The 26,210-nt window shown below is 47.6% G+C and overlaps 1 protein-coding gene across 4 annotated transcripts in view; it reads left to right on the top strand.

The window, feature by feature from the left end:
* Window positions 1–1,339, top strand: part of PGM1 (phosphoglucomutase 1) — a 56,633-nt gene extending 55,294 nt beyond the window's left edge. For 2 of the 4 annotated variants that reach the window (XR_013995664.1, XR_013995665.1), the window contains exons 11-12: window positions 380–608; window positions 1,068–1,288. Coding sequence is in view for 1 of the 4 variants with exons in the window: in XM_081086286.1 (XP_080942412.1) it covers window positions 380–469 (90 nt within the window). In the remaining 3 variants the exon portion in view is untranslated. Of the gene's footprint in view, window positions 1–379 lie in introns of all 4 variants that reach the window. The other 2 variants (XR_013995666.1, XM_081086286.1) reach the window with 2 other exon arrangements.
* The last annotated feature ends 24,871 nt before the right edge of the window (window positions 1,340–26,210 follow it).

Raw genomic sequence — 26,210 nt, 5'->3', positions numbered from 1 at the left:
GAACATTGATTTAGCAAGAGTTTTGGCTCTGGGATGGAGACAAATGGGTGCTGTTGAGAGATGTTTAGAAGGAAGAAAACCCACAAACTTATGCTTACTGATAGATTGGAAAAAGGTTTGTGGGAGAAGAAAGGTCAAGAATGACTCTTAGTTGTCCCTTTGCTTTATGTGATAGATTGTAGTGTTGATCCACTGCAGCAGAGAAAGCTGGTGGGGGAAGAACGGGTCTGTTTTTAGACTGGTGGAGTTCAAGGAGCCTTTGGGACACAGGCAGTCGGACAGGTGGGCCGGGAGCTCAAAGGCAAAGTCAGGGATGGAGCGAGGGGTCTGTGTCTAGAGAAAGTGATGGAAAAGGCTCTTCTTTTTCTGTCTCCCTCAGGTCATGCTGGGCCCTCTGGTTTCCATTGCTCTGAAGGTCTCCCAGCTCCAGGAAAGGACGGGGCGCACCGCACCTACCGTCATCACCTAAGAAGACAGGCCAGATGCAGTACGTCTCTCCACCCCAGGACCCTCCAGCGCATCTGATTGAAGAGCATGGATAGAAATAACATGTGTTCACCCAGGCTTTTTAGGATTTGGTTTTCCCACTAACCAGTTTCTGATGAAGGGTATGTTTGCAAAGCACTGCCAATCCAGATGCATGGTAGGAGCCATGTGGGAAAGGGGCAGCAAGGACCCAGGGCTTATGTTAATGTCAGTCCTTTTCTTTTTTGATATTTTTATTGATTTCAGAGAGGAAGGGAGAGGGAGTGAGAGGTAGAAACATCAATGATGAGAGAAATCATTGATGGGCTGCCTCCTGCATGGCCCACACTGGGGATTGAGCCCGCAACCCGGGCATGTGCCCTTGGCCGGAATCGAACAGGGGACCCTTCAGTCCGAAGGCCAATGCTCTACCCACTGAGCCAAACGGGCTAGGGCAATGTCAGTCCTTTTCATGCCCCTGCCCACTGCTGCTGTGTGGGTATTTGCCTCCTTAGCACCAAGTTCTGTTTACACTACAATGCGAGGTGGAGGTTGAGCAGAGCGTCTCAGCACTAGCTAATGAGGCCACTTTTCATCTTTAGGATGTGCCAGTGAAATGACAGTGCAACCTTCTTCTCCTTGGTGACCCTTTCCCCCCGTTTGTTGTTTACACGGAGTCCAGCAAAACGCAACTCCTGGTGCCTTCTCTCCAATCAGTTCTTCCCTCAGAGTGAGACGTACTTGTCTACAGATTTCTGCCTTGTTTTGCAACATAGTCCTATTCACGCAAATATTTTGGGATATTAAAGCAAAATAAGCTGCTATTTCTTGATGTCTTTTATTTCTCAGTTATAAAATTCTTGTTTTGTTTCAGAAAGAAAACAGATTTGTTGTTGAGAGGGAGGAGAGTATTTTGTTTTGTTTGGATGTCCTAATTAGAAAGAAAGTTATCTGTGCTAGGCTTAAAATCCGTACACTGAAAGCTGATCCTAGCGGGGTTGGTGTAGGCTGGGTCCTTCCGAGGTGAGGACAGTCAGTGTGGCGTGGTTAGCTTGGAAGGAGAGAGAGGAAGGTGATTCTCAGGAGGCCTTACGTAGCAAAGCACCGCCACGCGCCTGGTGGTGCCGAGATGTCAGGATACCTGTGGAGGGGATGGAAGCAGAACTCTCAGAACCCGAGAGCAAGATTACTGGCATTGGCCTGGATGTCTTAAACCCACTGGCATCTTACTCATCTTAGAACACTCAATCCACAGGTGTATTATAGTGGTTAAAAGCATAGGCTTGAGAGCCAACAGACCTGCGTTAGAATCCCATTTAGGACCTTGAGTCACCTTTGAATATCTTTCTCCTCCTCTTTAAAATGGGGGTGAAAATAGCTCCAACTCTATAGTGTCATTGAGACCCTTAAGTGAGTGGGCCTGTGAGAAGCAGTGGGCACAGTATCTGATTCATGGTAGGTTATCAGGTAAGTGGGAACTAGGACTACGCTTATTGTACTATTGTTTCTAGATCTTTAAGCATTGGAAAAACAAAAACCGTAACACTAACATTTGCAATGCATTTGATGGTTTCCAGATGGGCTATTCCAGAAACAAAGTTCAGCTCTGTACCCCTCTGCCACCCAGAATGGAGTCCCTGTTCCAGGTGGCAGGGTCTTTGTCTGGGGTGAGATGTCCAGTGTTCCTATTTAACATGGGGTCCAGCCCAGCAAACACAGCTGAGCTTTGGCAATGATGAGATGAAGATGAGTACTTACTGAACAGTAAATGCCAGGCTTTGTTCCAAGTATGTGGCTTTCCATGTACTCTTTAAGTGCTCCCAGTACCTCAGCGAGGTAGGTACTTTGAATAGTTCCGTTTGACAGATGACCTTGCCCAAGGTCACACCACTGGATAGTGGCGGCGTGCCCCCAGGCAGGGCAGCTCAGCCCCACATGGTTTACCAATACTTCGTATTGCCTCTTCCACGGACTGGCTGCTTCTCCCGGGTGGAAGAAAGGTGTGCAAATACCCCTGTTTTGTACTTATTAAGGGGTGATAACTGTGCCTTGGGTGCCAGAGACTCTGTTAGTTTTAGCATTATTGTCTCTACCCTGCCCCAGATCTCGATATCTGGCTGTATCAGTCATCCAGGAAACAAGTACTGACCCACATTAAGTGTGTGATGCTATGGGAACAAGAGAATGTATAACACAGTTACTGCCCTCCAGCTGCCTGTAAGACTAGCCAGGCGGATGAAGTCCACCGCCAATAGACTGTATAGGCTGAGTGCCTTATGAGTTGTGTGAGCAATACCTGCAGTTAAAAGCCAGATTTCCCAGACACCTATTCTGCTTCAGGTGTTGGGCTAGACGCTTTCGAGTAGCCCTCCAAGCGAGGCGTTATTATTCTCACTTTGGAGTTGAGGCAACTGAAGCTCAACAGAATTAAGTAATTTGCTCCAGGTTCCCAGCTACCATGTGGTGGAAGTGGAATTTTGACCTGAATCTCACTCTCTTTCCATGACCCTTCCCTGCCTCCCCATCTGTTGAATCAGCTGCAGACACTCCCAGGTCTGTGGCCCCTGGAATGGCTTCACAGATTTCCTCCTCGTCCCTGGTCATAATTCAGCTGCTTCCCCTGACCCCACTTGGCTACAGGTTTGGGAGCTAAAAGCTCAAGGGAGGAAGAGGGAGGTGGCTGGGGCCCTAGAGCAGTGGGGGTGGGCATGGGTCAGAGCCGTCTTCCCTCCCTTTGTGGCTTCCAGAGAGACACCCCAACACACGTGTCCCTTGGACTAGCAGGAGACGGAGCCCTGAGAGGCTGGCCAGCAGCAGCAGCCACGCTTCCCTGCCCCTCAGCATTGCTGTGGTCTGTGAGTCAGGCCTGTTTTCTGTGGGCTGTGGTGAGCACTGCAGTGAGATAATGGGGTTGGAATTGTTTGGGGCCCAACTCTGAAATTTCACTTTTCTCCTCTCTCTTGATGCTCAGCTCTCACTTAGGAGAAGCCGATTTCTGTTCAGGAATGTTCCTCGGATCCAGGAAATGGCCAGGCTTCTAGGGGATGGACCCTGCCTCAGAGAACGAAAGCAAAGGCTGAGCTGGCTGCAGAGAGAGGAGGCAGGCATTGGGGCTGGGTCCCTCTGCCTCCTCCACCCCGAGTTCATCCTTGCTGCTTTCTGCTGCATTTCTAGTTGACTCATTAGACCAGTGATGGCGAACCTTTTGAGCTTGGCATGTTAGCATTTTGAAAACCCTAACTTAACTCTGGTGCCATGTCACATATAGAAATTTTTGATATTTGCAACCATAGTAAAGCAAAGACTTATATTTTTGCTATCCATTTTATATATTTAAATGCCATTTAACAAAGAAAAATCAATAAAAAAAAATGAGTTCGCGTGTCACCTCTGACACGCATGTCATAGGTTCGCCATCACTGCATTAGACAGATATTGGCCTTATCCTCTGTGTAAGAGACGCTCCCCTTGTGTTTTTCACATTCCAAAACCCAAGCAGAAGAGGTTGGACAGGAATCGGAGCGGCCATCGTGCATCTCACCTGAGTTATGGCCGAGGCCTCCTCAAGGCCTCTGGCCTTCGTTCTGCACCCCTGTTCCATTTTCCACATCATCAGCTAGCTACGTGTCCTTTGAAATGCTGAAGACCAGGTGTCTTTGTCATGCAACCTGCCAATAAGATCATGCAACCTGCCTGCCACCTACCCCAGCAACTCCTCTCCCTCTCTTTCTGCCTTTGGTCCATGCTTCAGCCACATGACCCATCTGCAGTTCTCTGGAAATCCTGTGTTCTCTCTTGTCTCCAGGCCCTCGTATGTGCTCTTTGCCTGCCTGCGTCGCCCTCCCCCTGCATCCCTCCCTCTACCAACTTCCCTCTACCAAGTTCCCAACTCCTACTCACTCCTCAGGTCTCAACTTAAACATCATCTCCTAGAAGCTTTTTCTGAGCCTCCAATGTCTTGGTTTGGGAACTTTTTCAGGTATCCCTATAGCACCCTATTTATGGCCCTTCCCACACTCTATGTTCATAGCCTGTTTATTTTCCCATTCCCCCTACAAGGCAGGAATTGCCCTTTTCATCAGCCTTTGTCCAGGATCTAGCCCTGTGACTTGCACAAAGTAAAAGTTTAATAAACAATTTTAGGAAAAAAAGAATGAAATCTAGTTGCATGGCCAAGTGTTTTCTATCGCTGTGGACTCCCCCGTCAAATGAAGTATGATTGTCTTCGTGTTGCAGGGCTGAGGGAGCTGGCCAGCTTTCACAGCTGGTGAATGCCTACCTGTGACCCTCACAGCTTTAGAGGTGGAAGGTGCGAAAGCACCAGGAGAGTCCGGGTGGATACTAGCAGCAAATGGGAGGTCACTTCAAATAAAAGTTGATTTAAATGTTAAGACGTATTTTATCTCCCATTGCTACAAAAGTTAATTGGGTGGTAGCTGGGGTAGGGTTCACCAGATTAGCTTGAATATGGAAAGAAGTTATTTTTCAGGGAAGAGAGTCAACAAAACCTCTAAGCCCTGAAGCCTCCTCCCATCCCTACATTGAGCAGATTCACAGAAGGGAAGCCACGAGGGGCCCCCGGTCCTGGGCCTCACATGGGCAGGGCACACAGCGTGTACTCCTGGACGGCTCCGAGCTCTTCTAGGCCCCCATTGTCAGAGCCAGGAGCATCCTCACACCTTGGCTTGTCATTATACCGAAGAAGTGAGGTCACTGCCAGCAAGAGCATGTCTCAGGTCTGTCTGCTCGTCCTCGGGGAACCTCTGAGCGCTTTGGTTGGTTTTCACCAAGTGTGAAAGCTCTACCTAAGGGTTGTGGGTGTGAGGTAATGACTGTTTTTTTAAAAGCCTGTCATCTGCTTCAGAGTGCTGCTGCTCCCCAGCTGCTCTGCCGAGGCAAAGCAGAGGCCACTTTGTATAGACAAAGTCACATTTCTTTCTTGTCTTAAAGCAATTTAAATCCAGCTCTGACTCCCATTCCACTAGGCCAGTGATGGCGAACCTATGACACGCGTGTCAGAGGTGACACGCGAACTCATTTTTTTGGTTGATTTTTCTTTGTTAAATGGCATTTAAATATATAAAATAAATATCAAAAATATAAGTCTTTGTTTTACTATGATTGCAAATATAAAAAAAATTTCTATATGTGACACGGCACCAGAGTTAAGTTAGGGTTTTTCAAAATGCTGACACGCCGAGCTCAAAAGGTTCGCCATCACTGCACTAGGCTGTCAGGATTTTTGTTTTAATTGGATACTTTACTCATTTAATACAACCATAGAGACAGTATGATTTTATTCCCATTTTCTAGATGAAAAAGCAGAGGTTCAGAGACTTTATGTAACTTGCTCAAGGTCAGGGTGGTAATAAGTGACAGGTCTCAGATAAAATATAGGAAGTCCAGTCCTTACTTTTCATCATTATTGCTCAGATTTCATCTTGGTCATTGTGATGTACCAATGAATGAGGAAGAAGATGCTCTTCTGACCTGTAACTCCCTTCCACCATCGGTCCCTCCCCTTCCATGTTTCTTCAGCACTTATTTCATTCATATTCAATTTATGCACACCTTTGCCAGTGTGATAATTATCACACCTGCAGTGTGATAATTCAAGGTAACAATGAGGACTTCCCTGGGGCCGGGTGCTGTTCCAGGGAATGTGGAGAAAAAAATAGTTAAATACGGTTGAAAATTACATATTTTGAAATATTCAAGTTGCTGTTGGTTCAAGAATGGACTTATTTTTGAAGTCCAGATGCTTTTCTCCTTTTGAAAAATTACACTTTGAATATATTTTTATTGATTTTTAGAGAGAGAAAAGGAGAGAGAGAGAAAGATCGATGAGACAGAAACATCATCCATCAGCTGCCTCTTGCACCCCCCCACTCCCCCACTGGGGGTTGAGCCTGCAACTGGGCATGTGCCCTGATCAGGAATTGAACCGGTGACCTCTTGGTTCCTGGATTGACGCTCATCCACACTGAGCCATACTGGCTGGGCTGAAAAATTACACTTTGTAGGAAAATTTTCCAGATTGCCAAGTCCAGCCCTTACATGCTTTCCTTTGAGAGTCGTGAAGTGGTATAGGTTCCAATAATCAGGATACTTTCTGTAGGTCATGTAAAGTGTGACGTGACAAAACCTAAACAGTGTGTTTATGAATGTTTTTTAAATGAATCTTACTCTTAACAGACTCTGCGTGGTAATTTAAAATTATTTTGTGATGCTGCCCATTAAAGCCACACTGGTCAGGTCTTCATGGTGAGTGAGCGAGCCTCTTTCCACAGTGCTCCGTGAGATGATTGCTATCATCCCCAGTTTATTGATGCGGAAACCGAGGCCCTGAGAAGGTGTAACCTGCCCATGGTCGCAGAGCTATACGTGATAGGCAGTTAGACTCAGGGCAGGGGTGGGCAAACTTTTTGACTCGAGGGCCACAGTGGGTTCTTAAACTGGACCGGAGGGCCGGAACAAAAGCATGGATGGAGTGTTTGTGTGAACTAATATAAATTCAAAGTAAACATCATTACATAAAAGGGTACGGTCTTTTTTTTTTTAAGTTTTATTCATTTCAAATGGGCCGGATTCGGCCCGCGGGCCGTAGTTTGCCCACGGCTGCTCTAGTCTTTAAAAATTTAGCTATAACTCACATACCAAAAAATTCACCCGTGTAAAGTGTACAGAACCTTTAAAAAACCTGGTACCCATTAGCAGTCGCTCCCCATTCCCCTTACCTCCAGCTCCTGGCAACCCTAGATCTACTTTCTGTCTCTGTGAATTTGCCTGATGGGGACATTTCATAGGAAGGGAATTGTAGGATGTGTGACCGTTGTGTCGCTTATTTTAACACAAAGCAAATGCCCCTGGGCTGTGAGCCCCTCCAGCATGAAGACCAGGGGTCCTCAAACTTTTTAAACAGGGGGCCAGTTCACTGTCCCTCAGACCGTTGGAGGGCCGGACTATAATTTAAAAAAGAACTATGAACAAATTCCTATGCACACTGCACATATCTTATTTTGAAGTAAATAAACAAAACGGGAACAAATACAATATTTGTATTTGCATGTGGCCCGTGGGCCGTAGTTTGAGGACCCCTGATGAAGACTGTTCTTTGTCTTCATGGGGCTCTCAATCCACGGTGCTTATTCAGTGACTGACTGACATGAATTACGAAGCAATTACACACACAGACGCTAAATAAACTGAGTCTGATGTTTGCTGAGCGTCCTTGGCCTGGCACGGTGCTCAGTGCTTTGCAGAGGTGACTGCACTTCACCCTCCTAACACCTTTCATGAGATGAGCACTGTAGCAGGCCCATTGCATGGATGGGAAGGGCAGTGAGGTCAAATAACCTGCTGCAAGTCCTAGACAGCTGCGGTGGAGCCAGACTTCGAGCTCCTGTCCCTGGTCCCTGCGTCTGCACGTCTCAATTGGAGGCACAGGAAAGCCCTTTGGAAATAGGGTCTCCTCTCTTCTGTCTGCAGCAAGGAAACGGAGTCTGTAATGCACTTGCAGCCACGTACTGAGCTCAGATCGCATGTCAGCCAGTGCATGACGATGAAGGGCTCGCTGTAGTCAAGAACAAAGGTAACTCAGCCACCAGTGGCCATGCCCTGGGACAGGCACTGGGGTGGACGTCAGTGTGCCTGAAAGCTGGGGAATGGCGGTTCCAAGGCCACTTGCCCCGGGCGCACAGCCAAGGGCCTGAGCCAACCTTTCTCAGCTCTGCTCTTAGCAAAACACATCTCCATGCGTGAGCTCACGGGGCTCCTCCTCGCGGCCTCACCACCCCGAGGGCTGCCTGGGAAGGATGCCTTAACGTGGTGGTTTTCCCAGCCTGGCAGGGCACAGGTAGGGAATGGCGCCCTGGCGCTGGCTGTGTAGGCCCTGCCTTTGTGTCTCAGGAAAGCAGGCAGCGGGCTGGTCTCTCCCCTGCTGCAGGCGAGGGCGGAGCTGCCAACCAACGCCCTCAGTGCTCCTGGCCTGCTAGTCGGTTCTCCTCACAAAGACTGCTCTTTGGATCTGTTTTGCTAAGTCAGACAGTTCACTGATTTTCACCTCGGAACTTGGGGCCAGCATTCCATGTTGCCAGCCTCACCGCACAGGCCGTGATGGAAGAAGGAATGCGGGTTCCTGGAACAGGGCCGGAAACTGCGCTCCTCCACTGGGGGGACAGTCCGGAGAGGCTTCCCATGCCCAGTGTCACCGGTGCCACACTTGGGCCTGATCAGCAAGAGGCAAAAGGGCTCTGGTGTCCGGAGGAGCCAGGCTCCACTAGGCCAAGCCCCCACCATGCCGTACCACAGATTGGCATGAAGACCAACCCAGTGCTTGCCCCAACCCCCTCCTTCCTTTTCCCTGTTGCCCTGTCTCGGTCTAGCGTTCAGGTTCAGGGCAAACTGTGTGTGGGGTCCTGCCATGACGCAGAATCCCAAGGCCAGGCTGGGCCCTAGAGGTGGAGAGAAGTTGTCAGTGGGGGCAGCCAGGGGACCTCATAACTAAAGGAAACCCCAAACTAAGTGGAGAGGGAGGCGGAAGTTCCAAGCCAGAGAAAGGATGCAGCTGTCAGAGCTGTAGCTGGCTCAGTTCTGGCCTCAGGCAGGAAGAGGGATCGTGAGGCCAGAAACCAGGGAGGTCAGAGACAGTTTGGAGGGTCAGGAATGCCCCGGTGCCCAGCGGCCAGTTAAAGGCCCATGTGGTCATCACAGGGGAGAAGAGACGGCTGCAACCTCCGCTTGGGCTGTGAACGTTGCTCGGTGGATCTTTCTCCGGCTGCATCCTAGATTGAGGGTCTCCAGAAAAGTTCTGGGTTGGTTTCTCCCAGGCCCACCCAGGGTATGACTAGTCTAGAACCCTTTGCAAAGTTGAAGATTTCGGGACCATACAAGAGGAATGAATTTCACCACCAAATCCATGAGAAGACTCATGTTTATATTGTTTCAAAGGAGAGGATTTTCCCACCCAGAGCCCAGGTTTAGACACAAGTACTTTCTTATCATCTCTCCATGGAGACGGGCACATCATTTTTGGGGTCCATTATTTCCCCATTTATTGAAGTGCCCAGCTTTATGTGTGGTATGGGCAGCAGGAAAAGATTCTCAGATCTAATCTCATTTCATTTAAGCCAAATACCTCCCCTCTTTTTCACACATTTGTTAAAATGTAAGTCTCAGCCCTGGCCAGTGTTGCTCAGTGAGTAGAGTGTTGGCCCATGCACAGAAGGGTCTCAGGTTCAATTCCCAGTCAAGGGCACTGTACCTGGGTTGCAGGTTCAATCCCCACCCTGGTTGTGGTATGTGCAAGAGGCAATAAATCAATGTATCTCTCTCACTTCGAGTTTCCCTCCCTCCTTCCCTTCCTACCTCCCTCCTTCTCTCTCTCCCCGCCCTCCCTCCTTCCTTCTCTCCTCCTCAGTCCCTTCCACTCTCTCCAAAAACATCAATGGAACAAATATCCTTGGGTGAGGATTATCTAACTAACTAACTAAAGTAAGTAAGCCTCTTGGTTACCTATAATTGGAAGAACTTTCTAAGGGACCTGCAGTTTCACCTACTCATTTGTTTTTCAGTGTCCTACTCGTCTTTGCCCCATGAGGATTTCTCACACTTTCTTGCAGGTTCTCCTGTGCATTTAAAAAGATCTCTGCTATGGTTCAGTGAGCATTTTTAGGTACTTTTTAGGTAGTTGGGAGGTGTTTCAGTTTGCCTAGCATCTGAAGTCCTTTCTGCTTCCATTCTTTCCCCTTCCATTCCAGTCTTACAAGAGCCATCGTGATCTTTTAAAAAATAAACTTTTTCTTGTTTTCACTTGCATACAACCCTTCAGCGGATTCTCATAGCTCTCTGCTAAGTATGATAATGTTTTGTCAATGTTTTTTATGTCCCACGATCTTTCCCATTCTCTTTTATAATCAGCATCACTTTCCCTTGGGGGAAACTTCTTCCATTTCATATTGTCCTGGGGCTGTCAGTCATGGTGCCTCCCCTTCTCCTTTCTTCACCCTTCACCCTCATTCTAGCTGCAGCAGTAGGAACAAGGCCCGGGTTAGGCTAATCATTGTACCATATCCTGGTAGACACAGTGATTGGTTCAATATCTAGGCATGTGACCCAGGTTGGGTCAATCAGAGTATTTCCCTGATTTTTTTTCTAAATGGAGATGGAGGGGTAACTTTCTCTTCCTTTCAGATTGTAGTTGGAAAGCTATAGGTCTGGTAAAAATCGGTGACTATTTTCTTGCCAGATTGACAGAATCTGTCAGTGCAGGAGAAAATTAGGCCAATTAATAAGAAATGCAGAAACAAGCAGAGACAATTAATTAGTTGAAAAGAAAGTCTTGATATTTGAGCTTCTGGATCCAGCCATATCTGAAGCTTTAACTTCAGACTTCCCAACTATATGAACCCAAAATTTTTCACTTAAATTAGTTTGCATTTGGTCTTTGCCATATGAAACAAAAAAAGACTTGACCAAATACGGGGCCAAATCCTTAACATGGCATTGGAAGGCCCTGTGAAATCTGGTTGCTGCCTATCTCTTAACCCTCTCCTCACACCACTCTTTTTCTCTTTTGATGACTCATCAGTACGTAACTTCACTTCTTCAAATGTGCCAGACTCCTTCCTGTCTCAGGGTCTTCACACATGTTGCTCTCTTAAGTCACTTTGCTTGGCTAATTCCTGCACATCCTCCAGGTGTCTGCACGTATATCATGTGCTTAGGGAAGACTTTCCTGACAGACTGAGTAGGCCAGAGTCCTCCTCTTCCCTCTGCATTATGTACATCCACAGCACCCTGCGCTTTTCCTTGTAGACACTGATCACAGAAATAATGGGCACATTCTTGTGTACAATTCCTTGTTGATAGCCCATCTGCACAATAAGCCTCATGAAGTTAGGGACCATTTGTCTGGATCATCATTGTGTGTTCAGTGCCTAGCCCAGTGCTTAGCACAAAATAGGTGCTCGGTAAATACTCGTCAAGTGAAAAAAAAATGGTTCAGTGTTTGACTTGGAAGCCCATGCTTTCCATCTCCGTGGGCTTTGTTAACCAATAAAGAAACGCTGGCAGCCCCCATTCCTTATGTGGCTACAGAAGGCTCCCTGGGGGGAGTGGAGAGCCTGCCGTGCCATTGGGTCAGGTTTTCTGAGCTGGATGTCCGCCTGGCCAGCCTGAGTGGACCTTGCTCCCAGGAGATGGCAGTGTTGTGCAGTCTCTGACTCTCCAAGGCTCCTACGTAATTTCACTTTCCTGAGGCCCTGGAACTACCAGGCTGGACCTTGACCCCTCCTGGCCTGGCAGCCAAAATCCATGGCCCTTTGAAAAGAGCCGTGTGTACAAAGCCACTCAGAAGCAGAGTCTTTGTTCCAGAGGCTGGCAGTCCCTCGAGCCAAGATAAACAAGCCCCGGATTGATTGATGGATCTGGTTTGGTCCCTGTACACTTGGCCCCACGTGTGCAAGAATTCCATCTTTCTCAGGGTGGCTCCCAGGCTGCCTGTCACCTTCATGCTCTGCAGTCTCATAGGAGAAAAGACGCAGGCCAGAGTTGGTACCTCCTGGGGCTGTGGAAGGTTCTTCCTACTCTTAATTTCTCTCAAATCCAGAGACTGCTACTGAGGGTGCAAAATAGCACAATTCCTAACGCGGATCCACAGGTAAGCAGTTCAGATCCTGGCTCTAGCACTTACTGGGTGACTACTGGATAAACACCTCACTTTCTTACAATAAAAGGATAGTAATATCTACTTTTCAGGCTTGTGCTGAGTGATAGAGCCAACAGTGTGGAGACCACCTGGTTTCTTGCCTAGAGCATAGTAGATGCTTAGTAAACATGTTCCCTTCCTTCTCCCTCTCCCTCTGCCATCCCCAGCCCCGTGGGGCCATGTGTACATGGAGAAAACATGAGAAAGCCTGCTCAGTAGGTTTTTACTGGCAAAGTCTAAAAACAACAACCTTCTTCACTTCCCCCAAGCACCTTCCTATCCCCATTGTGACTCTAAAGCCAGATTAAAAAGTGCCCCAGGTCACTGGAACAGACGCCAGTCAGATAATCCGCATCACGGTCCCATCCCGGGCTCCGCTGGGGGGAACCAGGTGCTCCTGGGAACCCGGCAATCTCCCCGGGCCCAGAGGCCTTGGCTCCTTTTCAGTTCATTTCTTTCTTTTGTGGTGGAGCATCTGGGCCGTGGAGCTGGAAGTGTTTTGGCCCTGGTGCGGGGGCCCTTATCTCCGGGCTGTGTGAGCCCCATTCCTGCCATGTCAGAACCCATTAGAGGCCACTCCGCTGAGGCTTTTGAAGGAGTAATCGGTTTGTAGAGGGAAGGGGCCGTGCCAAGCCAGGCCAGATGGAGTAAGTAATGAAGGCCCCAGATTAATCTCACTTGTCTCTTTTTTCCAATATGAAGGCTCAACCCAAGGGCTTGGCAGTCTCAAGACAAATTATACTTGTCAGCTTCAAAGCACAAGCTCCCTTCCAAGTCAGCATGTTTGTGCTTTCTCTTTCTCTCTCCCCGTCTCCTTCTCCCTCTCTCTTGAAATAAAAAACTGGAGTAAAAAATGGGGTGCATATGAAATGTTGTGACATTTTTGCATCATCGTGAATAATAAGAGCTTCCATCAGGCATTTACTAGGCAACATACTGAGTCCTCTACCTGCGTTCAACTCATTCATTGCTCAGCATAACCCTACAACACAGGAATATACTAGTAGCCCCCTCTTACAGATTAGGAAACTGAGGCTCAGAGAAGATGACTAACTCAAGGTGATACAGTTAGTAAACGGAGCAGCAAGGGTGCAAACCTAGGTTTATGTTAACTGACCAGCACACTGTACAATGCGTTCTTTAGTTTTCAGAGCTGCTGATCTCCCTGATTTAAGTCTTTGCCTGAAGGGAGAATCCAGCTCGTAGCCAAGCACGCATTTCCTACTCCTTCCCATTGTTAAAAATGCCCCCTGGAGTCTTGGGCTGACAGCAAGGAAGGGGTAAGGATTGGGTTCCCAGAGAGGCACTTCCCGAGGTGTACTTAATAAAATGCTAGTCTTGGAGATGTATGGGAACAAAGACCCTGTGGCTACATAAATTTGGGGAGTACATGCTATAAATAATGGATCCCTAGAGTCATAAGGCATGTGAGCAAGCAAAAAGTCCTGAAGGTTAAAAATAACACCCAAATCTGATGAGCTTTGTTTTACCCACTGTTCCCCCCAAATTATTTTTCCCAGTTATGTTTTCCAAGGCACACCTAGGAACATCCAGGGAACTATGTCCTGCGCCAGAGCCCTGCTGCTTAACGCGTTGTGCTCAGACCAACCCAGCCACCTCACCTGTGTGCTCGCTAGAAATGCAGAATCTCAGGTCATGCCCCAGAACCCCCCCCCCCCCCCCCCCCCCCCGCCGCCCGGAGGTGATGTGAAGGCCCTAACACCTGGGAAGCTCTGCTCTGGGTCAGAGTAGCCACACTGAGGTCAGACTAGGTAGCTCACCAGGTAGATAGGTCTCATCCAGCCACGCAATGATGTCAACACAGGTGTTGTACATTTGTTTTGTTTGTTCGTTTGTGTTGACCATTTGTAAAACTAGATTAGAAAAAGCTAGTTTCTATCTTGTCCAAATAGCCCCACAACTGAACATAAGATGGCATGGAGAAAGAATGCCCTATTTACCTGGGCCTGCCAGTAAGTTTTTGGAAATTCCTCCTTAAGAAGAGTTAGCTCTATGAAGGGTGGTTTTCTCCTTCATTTCATACATGCTTGCTTCAGCACTGAGTTCTTATCATTTTGGATAAAAAATCCAGATGTCATCCTGGCTGGTGTGGATCAGTTGGCTGGGCATCCTCCGGTGCATGGAAAGGTTGCTGGTTCGATTCCCACTCAGGTCACATGCCCCCGGTTGTGGGCTCAGTCCTCGGTAGGGGGCGTGCAGGAAGCAGCGGATTGATGGTCCACTCTCGCATAAATATTTCCCTTTCCCTTTCTCTCCCTCTGAAAAATCAATTTTTAAAAATCTTTTAAAAAATCCAGATGTGTGAGCTGAGCCAGATCTGGCAACCCCACCATCTGCCACGCTCACAGCCCTGCCCAAGTGAAAGTGCTCTGCCCAGAACCCCTGAGGGGGAGACAGTCCTATGTGCCACAGCAACCCGGGCTGTGCATGCCTCCCAAATTTCAGTCGGGCCGGGGCAACTGGGCCGCAGATGGGCACTTGACTAGGGCAGCCAACCTATTCGCTGACTAGCAAACGGATGTGCCCTGGGGCAAACTGCAAACTATTAAAAGCAGTGGCTGCCTAAGCGAAAAGGCTCTAATACAGAGAAGTTGGACAGGACATGGGCAGGCTAAGTGTAAGCCAGCATCTTGATAGAGCAGAAGCTGTGAAGGAGCAGAGGCTGTGAGGTGGAGACGAGATATAGCAGCGGAGGAGAAGGGTGAAGAACGGAGCAGATGTGTGCATGGCTGGGCATGCTTGACGGCAGCAGTGGGCAACGACTCATACCTGGTATTGGTTTCCTGTGGCTGCTGCAACAAATGACCACTAACTCGGTGGCTTAAAACAACAGAAATGTATTCTCTCATAGTCCTGGAGCGCAGAAACTTGAAATCATGGTGTCTTTAGGCCAGGCCGCCTTTCTTGCCCCTCCCATCTTCTGGTGGCTGCCGGCTCTCGTTGGCTTGTGGTGGTGTTACCTGAAAGGAAACTTGGCCCTGAGCCTGTAGTGTGTGGGTTCTTGACTTCGAGCAGGAAAGATTTCACGGCATGGTCCAGGTGGTTTTGAGAGCACATTTATTAAAGCTGGGACAGTGAAACAAGGAAGGGTGTAGCATAGAAGAAGCCACAGTAGAGCCGAGGGGGGGCTGCTCTGGCTCACTGAGAAGTTAGAGCAAAGAGGGCCTTGGAGACAGGTTCAGGGGGTGAGCCCGGGATCAGTGGCCACTTCCCTGGTTGCAAGTCTGCTAGAGACCCTTAGATGTTAGGAGATGCAGGCATGTGGGGGAACACGACAGGGAAGAAAAGGGCATGGGCGTGCTCCTAGGAGGGAGCGCCTGTGCTGGGACCTTCGTTTTTGAGGGTTTTTTAAAGGCTGGGAGTTTAGAGGAGGTCTTAGGGGCGATTTCAGTAAAATGTTCACCAGCTTTTCCAGGTGTGCCCTTTCAGAGTGACGGTCTTCACGGATGGGTCAGCGTCGGAGCAGGGAGTCATTAGTCCTTGGTCAGTGCAGCTGGTCCTGGCGTCACCCACCTGGTTTTGCTGCTTTTCTGGGCCCGGAGCTGAAATGCAACGGAGGCCTAGATGTTATCTCTAAGGAGGGAAGGTCAGGGGGTCTAAACTGCATGGCCAGGGATATGCCAGGGGAGGAAAGGCCACCATGGGGTGAGGTCTGGTGCCAGTGTTGCCCCTTACCAGACACCTGGGGCTTTCCACCCTGGTGACCTTCCGTATCTGGCTGTGACTTGCTCAGCCGGTTTGTTAAGCTGTCTCAGTTTCCCCATTCCACTTGCCAGGGAATGTTCCTGGCTTCTTACTGTCCTGCCTCAGTGGCATCACTCCGACCGCGGCCTCCTTGGTCACATTGCCTTCTCCTCTGTGCCAAATAACCTTCTCTCTCTCTCTCTCTCTCTCTCTCTCTCTCTCTCTCTCTCTCCTAAAAGACACTGGTAATTGCATTTAGGGCCCACTGGGATCATCCAGAATAATCTCCCCATCTGAAGATCCTTAATTTAGTCTCATATGCAAAGTCCCTTGTCCAATTAAGTAACAGCTATAAACTGATTTTGTATCCCTCCCCTGCCCATCTCCCCCATTCTTATGTTGAGTATCTAATGCTCAGATATTCAACTATATTTGGAGGTAGCTTTTAGGAGGCAATTAAGTTTAAAGGAAGACACATGGGTGAGGTCCTAATCGGATGGGATTGGTGGCCTTAGAACAGTGATTCTCAACCTTGGCTGCATATTAGAATCACCTGGGAATCTTTTTAAAATCCTGATTTCTGGGCCCCATCCTCCAGAAATTCTGTTTCTTTGTTATGGGGTGGGGCCACAACATTAGTAACGAAGAAACAGAATTTCTGGAGGATGAGGCCCAGAAATCAGGATTTTAAAAAGATTCCCAGGTGATTCTACTGTGCAGCCAAGGTTGAGAACCACTGCGTTAGAAAAAGAAGAGAGAGGGCTCTGAAAAAAGCCCGTGAAAGGCCGGAGAGAGCCGGCATCTGTCTGCCAGCAGGAAGAGAGGCCTCACCAGGGACCAGGTCCACCAGCACCTTGATCGTGGACTCCCAGCCTCCAGAACCGTGAGAAATAACTTTCTGTTGTTGAAGCCGCCCGGTGTGCGGTGTTCTGTTATGGCAGCCTGAGCTGGGAGTGGTTCCAGGTGCCATTAGGATGTGATATCTTTGGGGGTCATTATCCAGCCCACTGCTCACCTCAAGCCCAGGATCCTCCCCTGGGGGTACAGTGGCTTTCCAGTGTCTGTTCACGCTCAAGTCTGGGGTCAGAGCTTCTTGCTTGCTTTTTGTGTTCTGTTTGGAGGCTTGGGGCAAGTCTCTGTTCTTTGTGATCCAAAGTCCATCTGACCCAAAAGACTTCTACAAATTTATACAATGTGTTAGAGGAGACCAGTTGTCCTAAATCTCACCTCTCCTCTAAAGCAAAATTCCAGTATTTCATTCCTCCATGACACACATTGCCCTCAGCCTATATTTTTCTTTTAAAATGAGCATACCCCTGGGAAAGATAACAGATTAAGCCTATGTCCGTCAGAGTCCAGTCAGGAAATGGAACTCAATAGAGAGGATTTAATTCAGAGAATTTGTTACGGAGGTGTCTGAAGGGCAGAAAGTGCAACCAGAGGAAGGCAAGGTGACCCAGAAATGAATGAATTTATGAGATGGCCCCACCGGAGTCCCTGGTGGGAGCTGGATCCTTGGAGGAGGATGCTGTCTGAGGGGCCTCAGGCCTGGGCCATCAGGTAAGAGCCACAGCAGTGGCTGCCTGACAAGAGCCGAGACCACGAGAGAAGGGTGCTCCATAGGAAGTGGACCCCAGAGGAGATGCAACTAGAGGTGCTGCCTGGAGCCGAGAAAGGGAGTAAACACCCTGGCTTCTCCCCTCATTTTTCACTAGTGCCTCTCCTTTTCTGAACTCGGCCAGAGTCTGGTGGACAAAGGCGCCTAAGAAACATTTGCAGGGATGGCCATGAGATTCAGGATAGAGCAGGAGATGGGTGGGAGTAGATCAGAGAGCCAGTATACGTCTCCCTAACATTTAGCACGGTGACTGGCACAGAGCGAGGTACATGAGAAATAACGTTGAATTGAAATAATCATTTGCAGCCCTAGCTGGTTTGGCTCAGTGGATAGAGCGTCGGCTCATGGACTGAAGGATCTTGGATTTGATTCCGGTCAAGGGCACATACCTCAGATTAGGCTAGATCCCTGGCCCTGGTCGGGGCTTGTGTGGGAGGCAACCATTCGATATATCTCTCTCACATCAATGTTTCTCTTTCTCTGTCTCTCCCCGTCCCTTCCACTCTCTCTAAAAATCAATGGGAAAATATCCTCAAATGAGGATTAACAAAAAAAGAAATAATCATTTGCATTCCTCCTATGTCAGTTAACTCATTACCTTATCTCTCTCTATCCAAGCATTATTGGAGTTTACTTTCAATGTTATGAGCATGTGAAACTAAAATTGAAAAAAATTGTGCTAAAAACTTAGGCTGGGGACAGATTTATTTTATTTTATTAAAAAAATAGTTTAATTTGTTTTTTCTAGAGAGAGGAAGAGAGAAACATCTATTTGTTGTTCCACTTATTTATGCATTTGTCGATTATTTCTTATGTGTTCCCTGACAGGGAATTGAACCCACAACCTTGGGGTATTGGGACGACACTAACCAACTGAGCTAACCAGGCAGGGCTCAGTTTTATTAATCTTACCTTGTGCCAGGCACTGTGGTAAGCACTTTCTATGGATAATTTCACTTAATCCTTAGAACAAGTATTAGGCTGAACCATATGGAATTGTTATTTCTATAGGTCAAAATGGTTAAATAGTGAAATTTTCATATGCTTCTGTCCTATACATAGGTTAGCTCTTATTATTGTTATTCTCATTATACGGAGGGAAAATCAGAGATGTGAGAAGGTAACCTAACCATGGACTCAGAGTCCTGTGCTTCTCAAACTGTGTTGCAGAGGAATCCCTGGGGACCTTGTTAAAGTGCAGATTCTGACTCAGTGCGCCGGGGGTGGTGGTGGTGGGGGGGGAGGGGCTGAGACTGCATTTCTGCAAGTTCCCAGGTGGTTCCTGCTGGTCTGTGGACCACACACTCTGAGTAGCAAGGAACCCCAGAGGAGATGCAACTATGATTAATTGATAGATGCAAAAGGAATAATTAATAGCCGATGTGAGCTTACCTGACCCTTAGAATTGAAATCAGGGGATCAGGTAAAAAGACTACCAAACAAGTCTGTATGATATTAATTTTTTAGAATGGGACTTTTCTCTCATTCAGTTTTATTGAGTGCCTACTATGCATTGAACATATGCTAGAAGACTCCCCTTCCTCCCTCCTCTCTCTCTCCCTCCAACCCTCTTTCTTTTTTTCTTCCTTCTGTTTTTGCTTTCATCTATCTCCCCCCCTCCCCCCCCACCACTGCCCCCTTCTCTTTTCCCTTTGGCTGCTATTATATTAATTTTTTTTTCAGATGCAAGTAACAGAAACTGATTGGGGTTTTTTTTTGAGTCAGAAGAGAAATTGGTTGGAGGACTATGCAGGCTCACAGAATTTCCAGAAAGTCTGGAGGACCACACTTGAACAACAGGTGCTAGAACCAAGACAGCTCCCGAAGGCCAAGAAGCCAGAGCCCAAGCCCATGGCTAGAGGGAGCTCTGCTGAGACACTGCCTCCTAGTGCAGACAGGGCCACTCGGCCAAAGATGTCCCTCGCTCCCCACAAAGCTGCTGGTAGAAAACCGTTGTAATGACCGTTCACTTTCCCACCATCCCATGAGGAGTCCAAGTCCAGGGCGAGAGTGTTCAATTGGCTAACTTGGGTCATATGCCAGACCAGGCTGCCGGAGGACCAGGAGGGGGTGGAGCACTGCCAGGGGTGGGCTACCACAGCGGCCTTGCCTTAATGGGAAGGGGATTTATGCTGGACAACCTGACGGCGCATGTCCCGGCAGCTATGCAGGGCGGGGCTCCTTTAGTGAGCCTTTTAGAAAAGCGAAAATATCTCAGCTGCCCTACAATGACTGAAAAACTCAAGGAAAAAAGTGAAAAGGACAGCCTGCGCAGCCGAGAGGCTGATGACCACAGTTTAAACAACACCGGGATTTTTTTAATCTGCTCAGCTGCAGGAGAAAGGGAGGAAGGAAAAACAGTTTTTACCCTGATTTAGAATCTACTGATGAAAGTTCCCAAGCACTTGCTGATGACTAAATGGTTCTGTAAGCCAAGTGGTTCTCTGTAGTTCACTGTGAGCAGAGGGGCTGTAGGAAATGTCTGTCTTTCCTTTCTCCCCATTCCCTCCCTCTCCCCGCCCCCCTCCTTTTTTTTAATGCTTTCATTAATTTATGCATGTATGTATTTAACAAACTTTTCTTGAGTACTTACTATGTCTCAAGACCTGTGCTAGGCGCAGAGGAAATGAAGATGAACAAAATAGAATTCCTTAGGGGGATCTCTGAGCGCATGAGATGGTAGGATATGATCATGGTAAACGAAACTATTGTACAGTTAGTGCTGGATGGTTCCGGGAATCGGGGAAATGTTTTATTTAGGTGAATAAAACGTGTCTACCTCCAACTGGCAGTTTTACTACTGAAAACAAAATGTTCTTAGCTGTAAAGGCATTGGGATGTTTTCCAGGCAAGCAGCTCCCAGCCTTCACCTTACAGAGCCCATCACCCACCATTTGTCACCAGTAGGGGGCGACAACACAATAGATTAAACGGGTCCACGGAGAAGAAAACCTACAGGAAGCATTTAACCTCCTCAAGTAGAAGCCGGCAGTAAAAAATAATTATATCTTTTCTTGTAGAAAGCTGTTTCAAAACTTTACAGTCTGTTCTCAGGGAGTAGGTCCTTATGTTATTGAGGAAGGAAATTCACATAAAATAATCAGGTCCAGAATAAAATCAATGGGATATAGGCTATAATTACAAGAGCCTTGGGGACCAAAAACCTAACAAAAATATTCCTCGGTGTTAAAATATAATGTGTCTTTATGGACCAATTGATTAGCGGTATTTATAGAGCAACTACTTGGTGGTGTTCTAGGAACTGGTATGGCATTCAAAGAAGGCAACCTACCTTCAAAAGAAATGTAAATTTTAACTTTTTAAACTGAGCACATGACAATAAGATTAACGGTTTTGGTCTGAGATCTACTTTACATGGTGTTGAAAGCAAAGGAGTCTTCAACTTTGGTTTGCTTGCTTCCACAAACCTCTCCGTACTCAAGAAAATGTAAAATTATTTCCACCGTTGAGTTGTCTCATCAATCAATCAATTAGTCAGTAGTGCACAAGCACCCATGTGTTGGAAAACAGATAGATCCTGAGATCTCAAAGGCATGTTTTCTGTCCAGAAGTCACTTACAATCCAGCTAGAAAAGTAAAACATGGGGACAAACATGCTGTTTAATAAGGAGGGAAAGAGCCAGATGGGTGGTTTGGATGGACAGTCAGGGTGATGGAAGACTGTCTACTATGGGGATGAAGAGTGGACTTCTGGTGAGCCGGCACCCTGACTCTACCTGTGGTGGGGGTGGGTTGTGGGGGCTGGGCAAGTCTTCACCCTCACCAGGAAGTCCATGGGGCTCTAGAGACAGAATACTGGGTTTGATTCTGGAACAAGACGCTTATCTCTGTGGGAACTTGGGCAAGTTCACCTCTCTGAGCCTCAATTTTCTTGTCAGTCAGGTGGAAAAGATAGTAAGAGTGCCAACTTAGTGGACTGGTTGTGTGGATAATCTAGATAACCCATGAAAAGTATTCAGTCCATGGTCTGGTGCATCATGAGATTGTGTTATATTTATGGTATGCCTCCGTTTCTTTTTCATTGGCTCACATTTCATAGGGCTATTGCAAGGATTAGGTGTAATGAAGGATGCAAATTAGTGAGCACAGGTTTTGGCACATGACAAATATCCAAGAACTCCTGTGAGTGAAAGAGATCACTTCATGCCAGTGGGGTCAGGGGAGGTTTCTGGAAAAAGGGAGTCTTGAAGGATGGATATGGATTTTGGAAAGAAAACAGAAGGAGGCTTTGTAGGCAGGGGCACACACACATAGGCAAGGCCTGGAGATGGAAAGATGAAAGGCGTGCTCAATAGAGAGTAGGGTCTCTAAATGGAGCACTTGATCAAATCAGAATCTTAGAAAGGCCAGCAGATCCAAGGATTAGATTCAATTTTGGCAACAGCCAAACTTGTTGCTAGGTCATGAGACAAATCACTTCAACAAGCCACTCCTTTCTCTGGGTCTCAGCTTCTGGGCTAGAAGGGTTGGACAGGAATGATCCCTCATCGGGGACTCTTCCAGGGCTAACATTCTCTTCTTACATCCAAGATTGGTCCACAGAGGATTAAAATACATATGTGAGCATACATGTTTATCCAACTCCAGAGGACTTTGGAATTCACGTGCGAATATTTCAGGGCTTACACCAGGAAGCAAAGTTTCCTTGAAGTTGTTCATTGATTTTTTAAATTCCTCCAGCCTTCTATTCCTCCATCAAGTGCTTACTGAGTACCTACTATGTGCAAAAACACTGCTCTAGATGCCAGGGATTTTTTTTTTTCCTAAAACCAATATCTGACCATGTTACAGCCCTGCTTCGATGCTTTCAATGACTTCCCACTGCCAAGTGCAAACTCCAGGTCACATACACCATGTACTTGCCCATCTGCATGCTTTTGTTTGTGCAATTTTCCTTCTCTGGATTGTCCCTCCTAGTGACCCAGATGCTTTTGAAATGTCCCTTCCTCTCTGAAGTTGTCAGCAAACCTGTCGAGGTTCCCATCCCTGCCCTGCACTGGCATATTCTCTGTTCTCCGTGCTTATACAACATGTTGTGTCATCTCTGTTACTGCACTTGTCGCTGTTTGTTTTAGTTCATTGTTTGTGTAGGTTTTTCTCCTACTAGATTTTGAATCCAGTGAAGCAGGAACAGTATTTTATTCATCTCTGAAACCTCAGCACCTAGCATCCTGCTTGGCACCCGAGAGATAATTAAATATTTGATGAATTCACTGGTTGAAACTTTGGAAGCAGATGAGAATGGTAATATGAATAATGACAACAATAGTAACTACTTTATAGCACATATTTCTTATATACTGAACTCTGAGCCAACAGCGTTATTTATATCCATGATCTGTTCAGTTTTCAACCCCGTGATGTCTGGGAGGTAGGGGCACGGAGGACTGGCAAGGTGCACGGTGTCTCTGGAGTCAGAGAACTGGGGTTTGAATTCAGCCCCTAAGTACACTGTGTACTTCTGCTCTTCGTGCCCTTCATAAGAGGGTTTACTAGTACCTAAGAGGGCAAGTGGAGCTAAATGCTCTCTCTGCTTGCAAAGCCAACGAGCTGCATCTGCCTGGGGGAGGGGGTACCTTTTCTGTCTGTAGAAAAAAAGCACCCTGTGGGCAGGCGCTGGCCTCATCTGGCCCCACGCCTTGCCAGCTTGGCCTTGCACAAGTTTCTTAACTCTGCTTTTTGCCTTGATTTCCTCATCTGTACAATGGAGTTATAGCACTGCCATCCTCAGAGGGTTCTTGTTAGGGTGAGGTGGGACAATGTGTGATATGCTTGAATTCATCTAACATATGTATTTGATAAATACTAGCTATTGAGAATAGCAAGAGAAGAGAGTTGGCAGAGAACAGAACATGGGGCATTTCTCCATTCAGGAGCATCAGCAGGAATCAGGAGAGAAAAGGGCTGAAGACAAGCAAGAGTTTGAGGAAAAGGTGATTAGGTGTTCAGTGCTTCTGAGAGATTAAGCTGGAAGAGGCTGAGAAAAATCCCCTGAATTTGACTGTGAGAGATCGTCAATGACCTCTGAATGAAAAATAACAGAATAGCAGAGGAGAGGACACCAGATTGCCTTGTGTTAGGGAATCAATGAGTGATAGGGTAGCTTTAGAAGAATGCAGCATGGACTAACAGCCCACTCCCACATACTTTATTTAAAGAGATAGGCATCCCCTTCAGAGGGCCCGATCAATGGAGCTCTCAGGGAACATGCCCCTCCTGGCTCCACCTGAATCCTAAATGTGTTTAGAGAAATCAGGCAACCGCTCCAGACCCCTGGAATGACAAGGAGGACGCCTTGCCCCAACTACCCAGCTTCTAGATGGGACTGTCTTTAATGTAAAGAGAGAGGAGAGCTGAATGGTTTTGTTTTGTTTTGCTTTTTTGTTCTTTAAGTAGAGGACTGTCAACAGAATGCAAGTACAAAACAGATAGGGGGATGGGATCAAGGACCCAGGTGAGTTGATTCATCCTAAACAGGGAGGGAGGGTATGGGAAACACAAGGGTGAAGACACATAGATGGCAAGGATATAGCAGAAGGAAGTTGAAGGACCGTGGAGGTGGTCTGTTTTCTTAGAACAGGAAGAGGCAAGTTCTGCTGAGAATGTGATGAGTGAAAGGCGAAGGCCTTTGAATGAAAATACTGTCTTGTCTGCATCTTCATCAGCCAGGATAGGTTACATGCTGGGACAGACAACCCCTGAGTTTGAGTGGCTTAACGCAATTTAAGTTTCTTTCCCCTCACATCAAGTCTGGTCAGTGTGGGTTCAGAGCAGCCTTGGTTCTGTGTAGTTATCAGTGACCCAGACTTCCTCCATTTTATGGCTCCTGTGGCATCTCTGAGTCCTGTTCTGGGCCGTCTGCATCTGCTGGCAAATACAAGACCTGAGAAGCCTGCAGAGGCTTGTGTGGGAGACTTTGTAGGTCATTCCTGGAAGTCCTGCACATCACGTTTGCTCATGTCCCACTGGCCAACCCTAACTGCAAGGGTGGCTGGGAAATATCAAACTATGCACAGTATTGTCTTGTCTGCATCCTCGGTGCCTAGCACAGTGTCTGCAGTAGAGTGGGTGCTCAGTAAGCATCATGGAATAGATGCATGGATGCACATTGTCTCACTTGTTCCTCCCCACAGTTCTCTCTCCCTGTGCTCTGCTTGAGGTTCAAAAACCACATAGACCTCACGTCCCGGGTATGAGCTAACGGCTGGGCTTGTGCTTGGAGCTGTTCCTGCTGTGCTGCTGATGTGCTGCAGGGCTCCATTCATGCTCTCTGCACCTGTGTGGTTGCCACCTGGGCTTGGCCTGAAGTCTGTGCTAGTAAAGCTGGTAGAGTGAAGCTGGCTTGCTCTCAGGGAGATAAAGATCAGGGTCTTTTTTCCAGAGCCCAGTACTATAGCAAGTTGAACTAATCAGTCAGGAAAGTACATTAACCGATACCTGACCTACAATTTCCAGTCCAAATATGAGCTAACCAGCCTGTAATTTTGTTAACCAGATCCCACCTGAACTATCCAGCCCTTTGCTAAACTAGCCAGTCCCAACATGATTAAAGAAGTCATTGACTGAGCTAACCATCTCTCAGTTAAGCTAACTAGTTTGGAATCAAGCTGTCGGCCACCAGTTACTACAAACTCATCTGTGCTCTACAGAGAATGATTGCAAGCCCGGACTGGGATTAATCTTCTCCATAACCTTTATAATGGCTCTTTTTATGGATACCATAAGCTCTGGAAAGGGAACGAAAGCTGGTGATATGAGTCATAACTTCCCTAAAGGGCAAATAAAGGGCTCCTTATCGGGCTGGCAAAGCTCGCTGGCAAGCAGAGCCTGATGCAGAACCGTGTCGGGCAGGGAATGCCAGGGATATTTTTATAAACAACTCCAGAGATATCAACAATGTGGGGCTGGTGCAGAGATTCCCATATTTGCAGATGAAATTTCATGAACAAGGGTGCCCGCGAATGAGAGCGCGTGCCAACAAGCCCAAGAAGGAAGAAGGAAGCAGAGGCCGACGGTTATAAAACAAGTCACTGCTTCAGACCTGGGGAGACACAGAGGCTAGGGCCCACGTCTCTGGCTCAGCCAGGCTGGTGTAGGGCAGCAGAGGCGGGCCTGGGGAGTAGGGTGCTGGGTGACTGTGAAAGGGGACAGCAGCCCTTCCCCAGCAGATGGAAGGGACCATGGGATGAGGGCCCTGATGGTGAGGAGATGGACAGATCAGGAGAGCCCTCATGGAGCATGATCCCCCTCCCCCTTCTGAACCTGAAATCTGTCTGGAGAATTTGGCCATCTCTCCAGACTCCTGAGATAGCAAAGAGGATGACTTTCCTCAACTCCCCAACTCCAGTCAGGACTGCATTGAGCTGCTCACGGTAGAGCAACTCACTTCAAAGCAGTCGTCGTCCTCTCGTGCTGTCACAGGAAGTGGCCAGGCTTTGTTTAGTGAGTTCTAATCCCTCCAGTTACCTCTCAGAGCTAGTGGCCTCAGGCAATTGAATCAGGCTCTTTGTGCCTCAGTTTCTTCCTCTTTAGAACAGTAATTCCACTTTGCAGGTTAGTGAGGTCTCAATGAGATTGTGCACGAAGAGTCCAACCTTCTGTCTAGAAAGCCATAGGTGCTTATTATAAACGTTCCTTCCCGCCCCTACAAGCCCTACTCAGTGCCCTCCTGGCCAGGCTTAAGCCTGAGCTCAT

The sequence above is a fragment of the Myotis nattereri genome, assembly GCF_964212035.1.
Source record: "Myotis nattereri genome assembly, chromosome: 3".
NCBI classification, from domain to species: Eukaryota; Metazoa; Chordata; class Mammalia; order Chiroptera; family Vespertilionidae; genus Myotis; species Myotis nattereri.
This window is presented reverse-complemented; position numbering and strand designations above follow the sequence as displayed.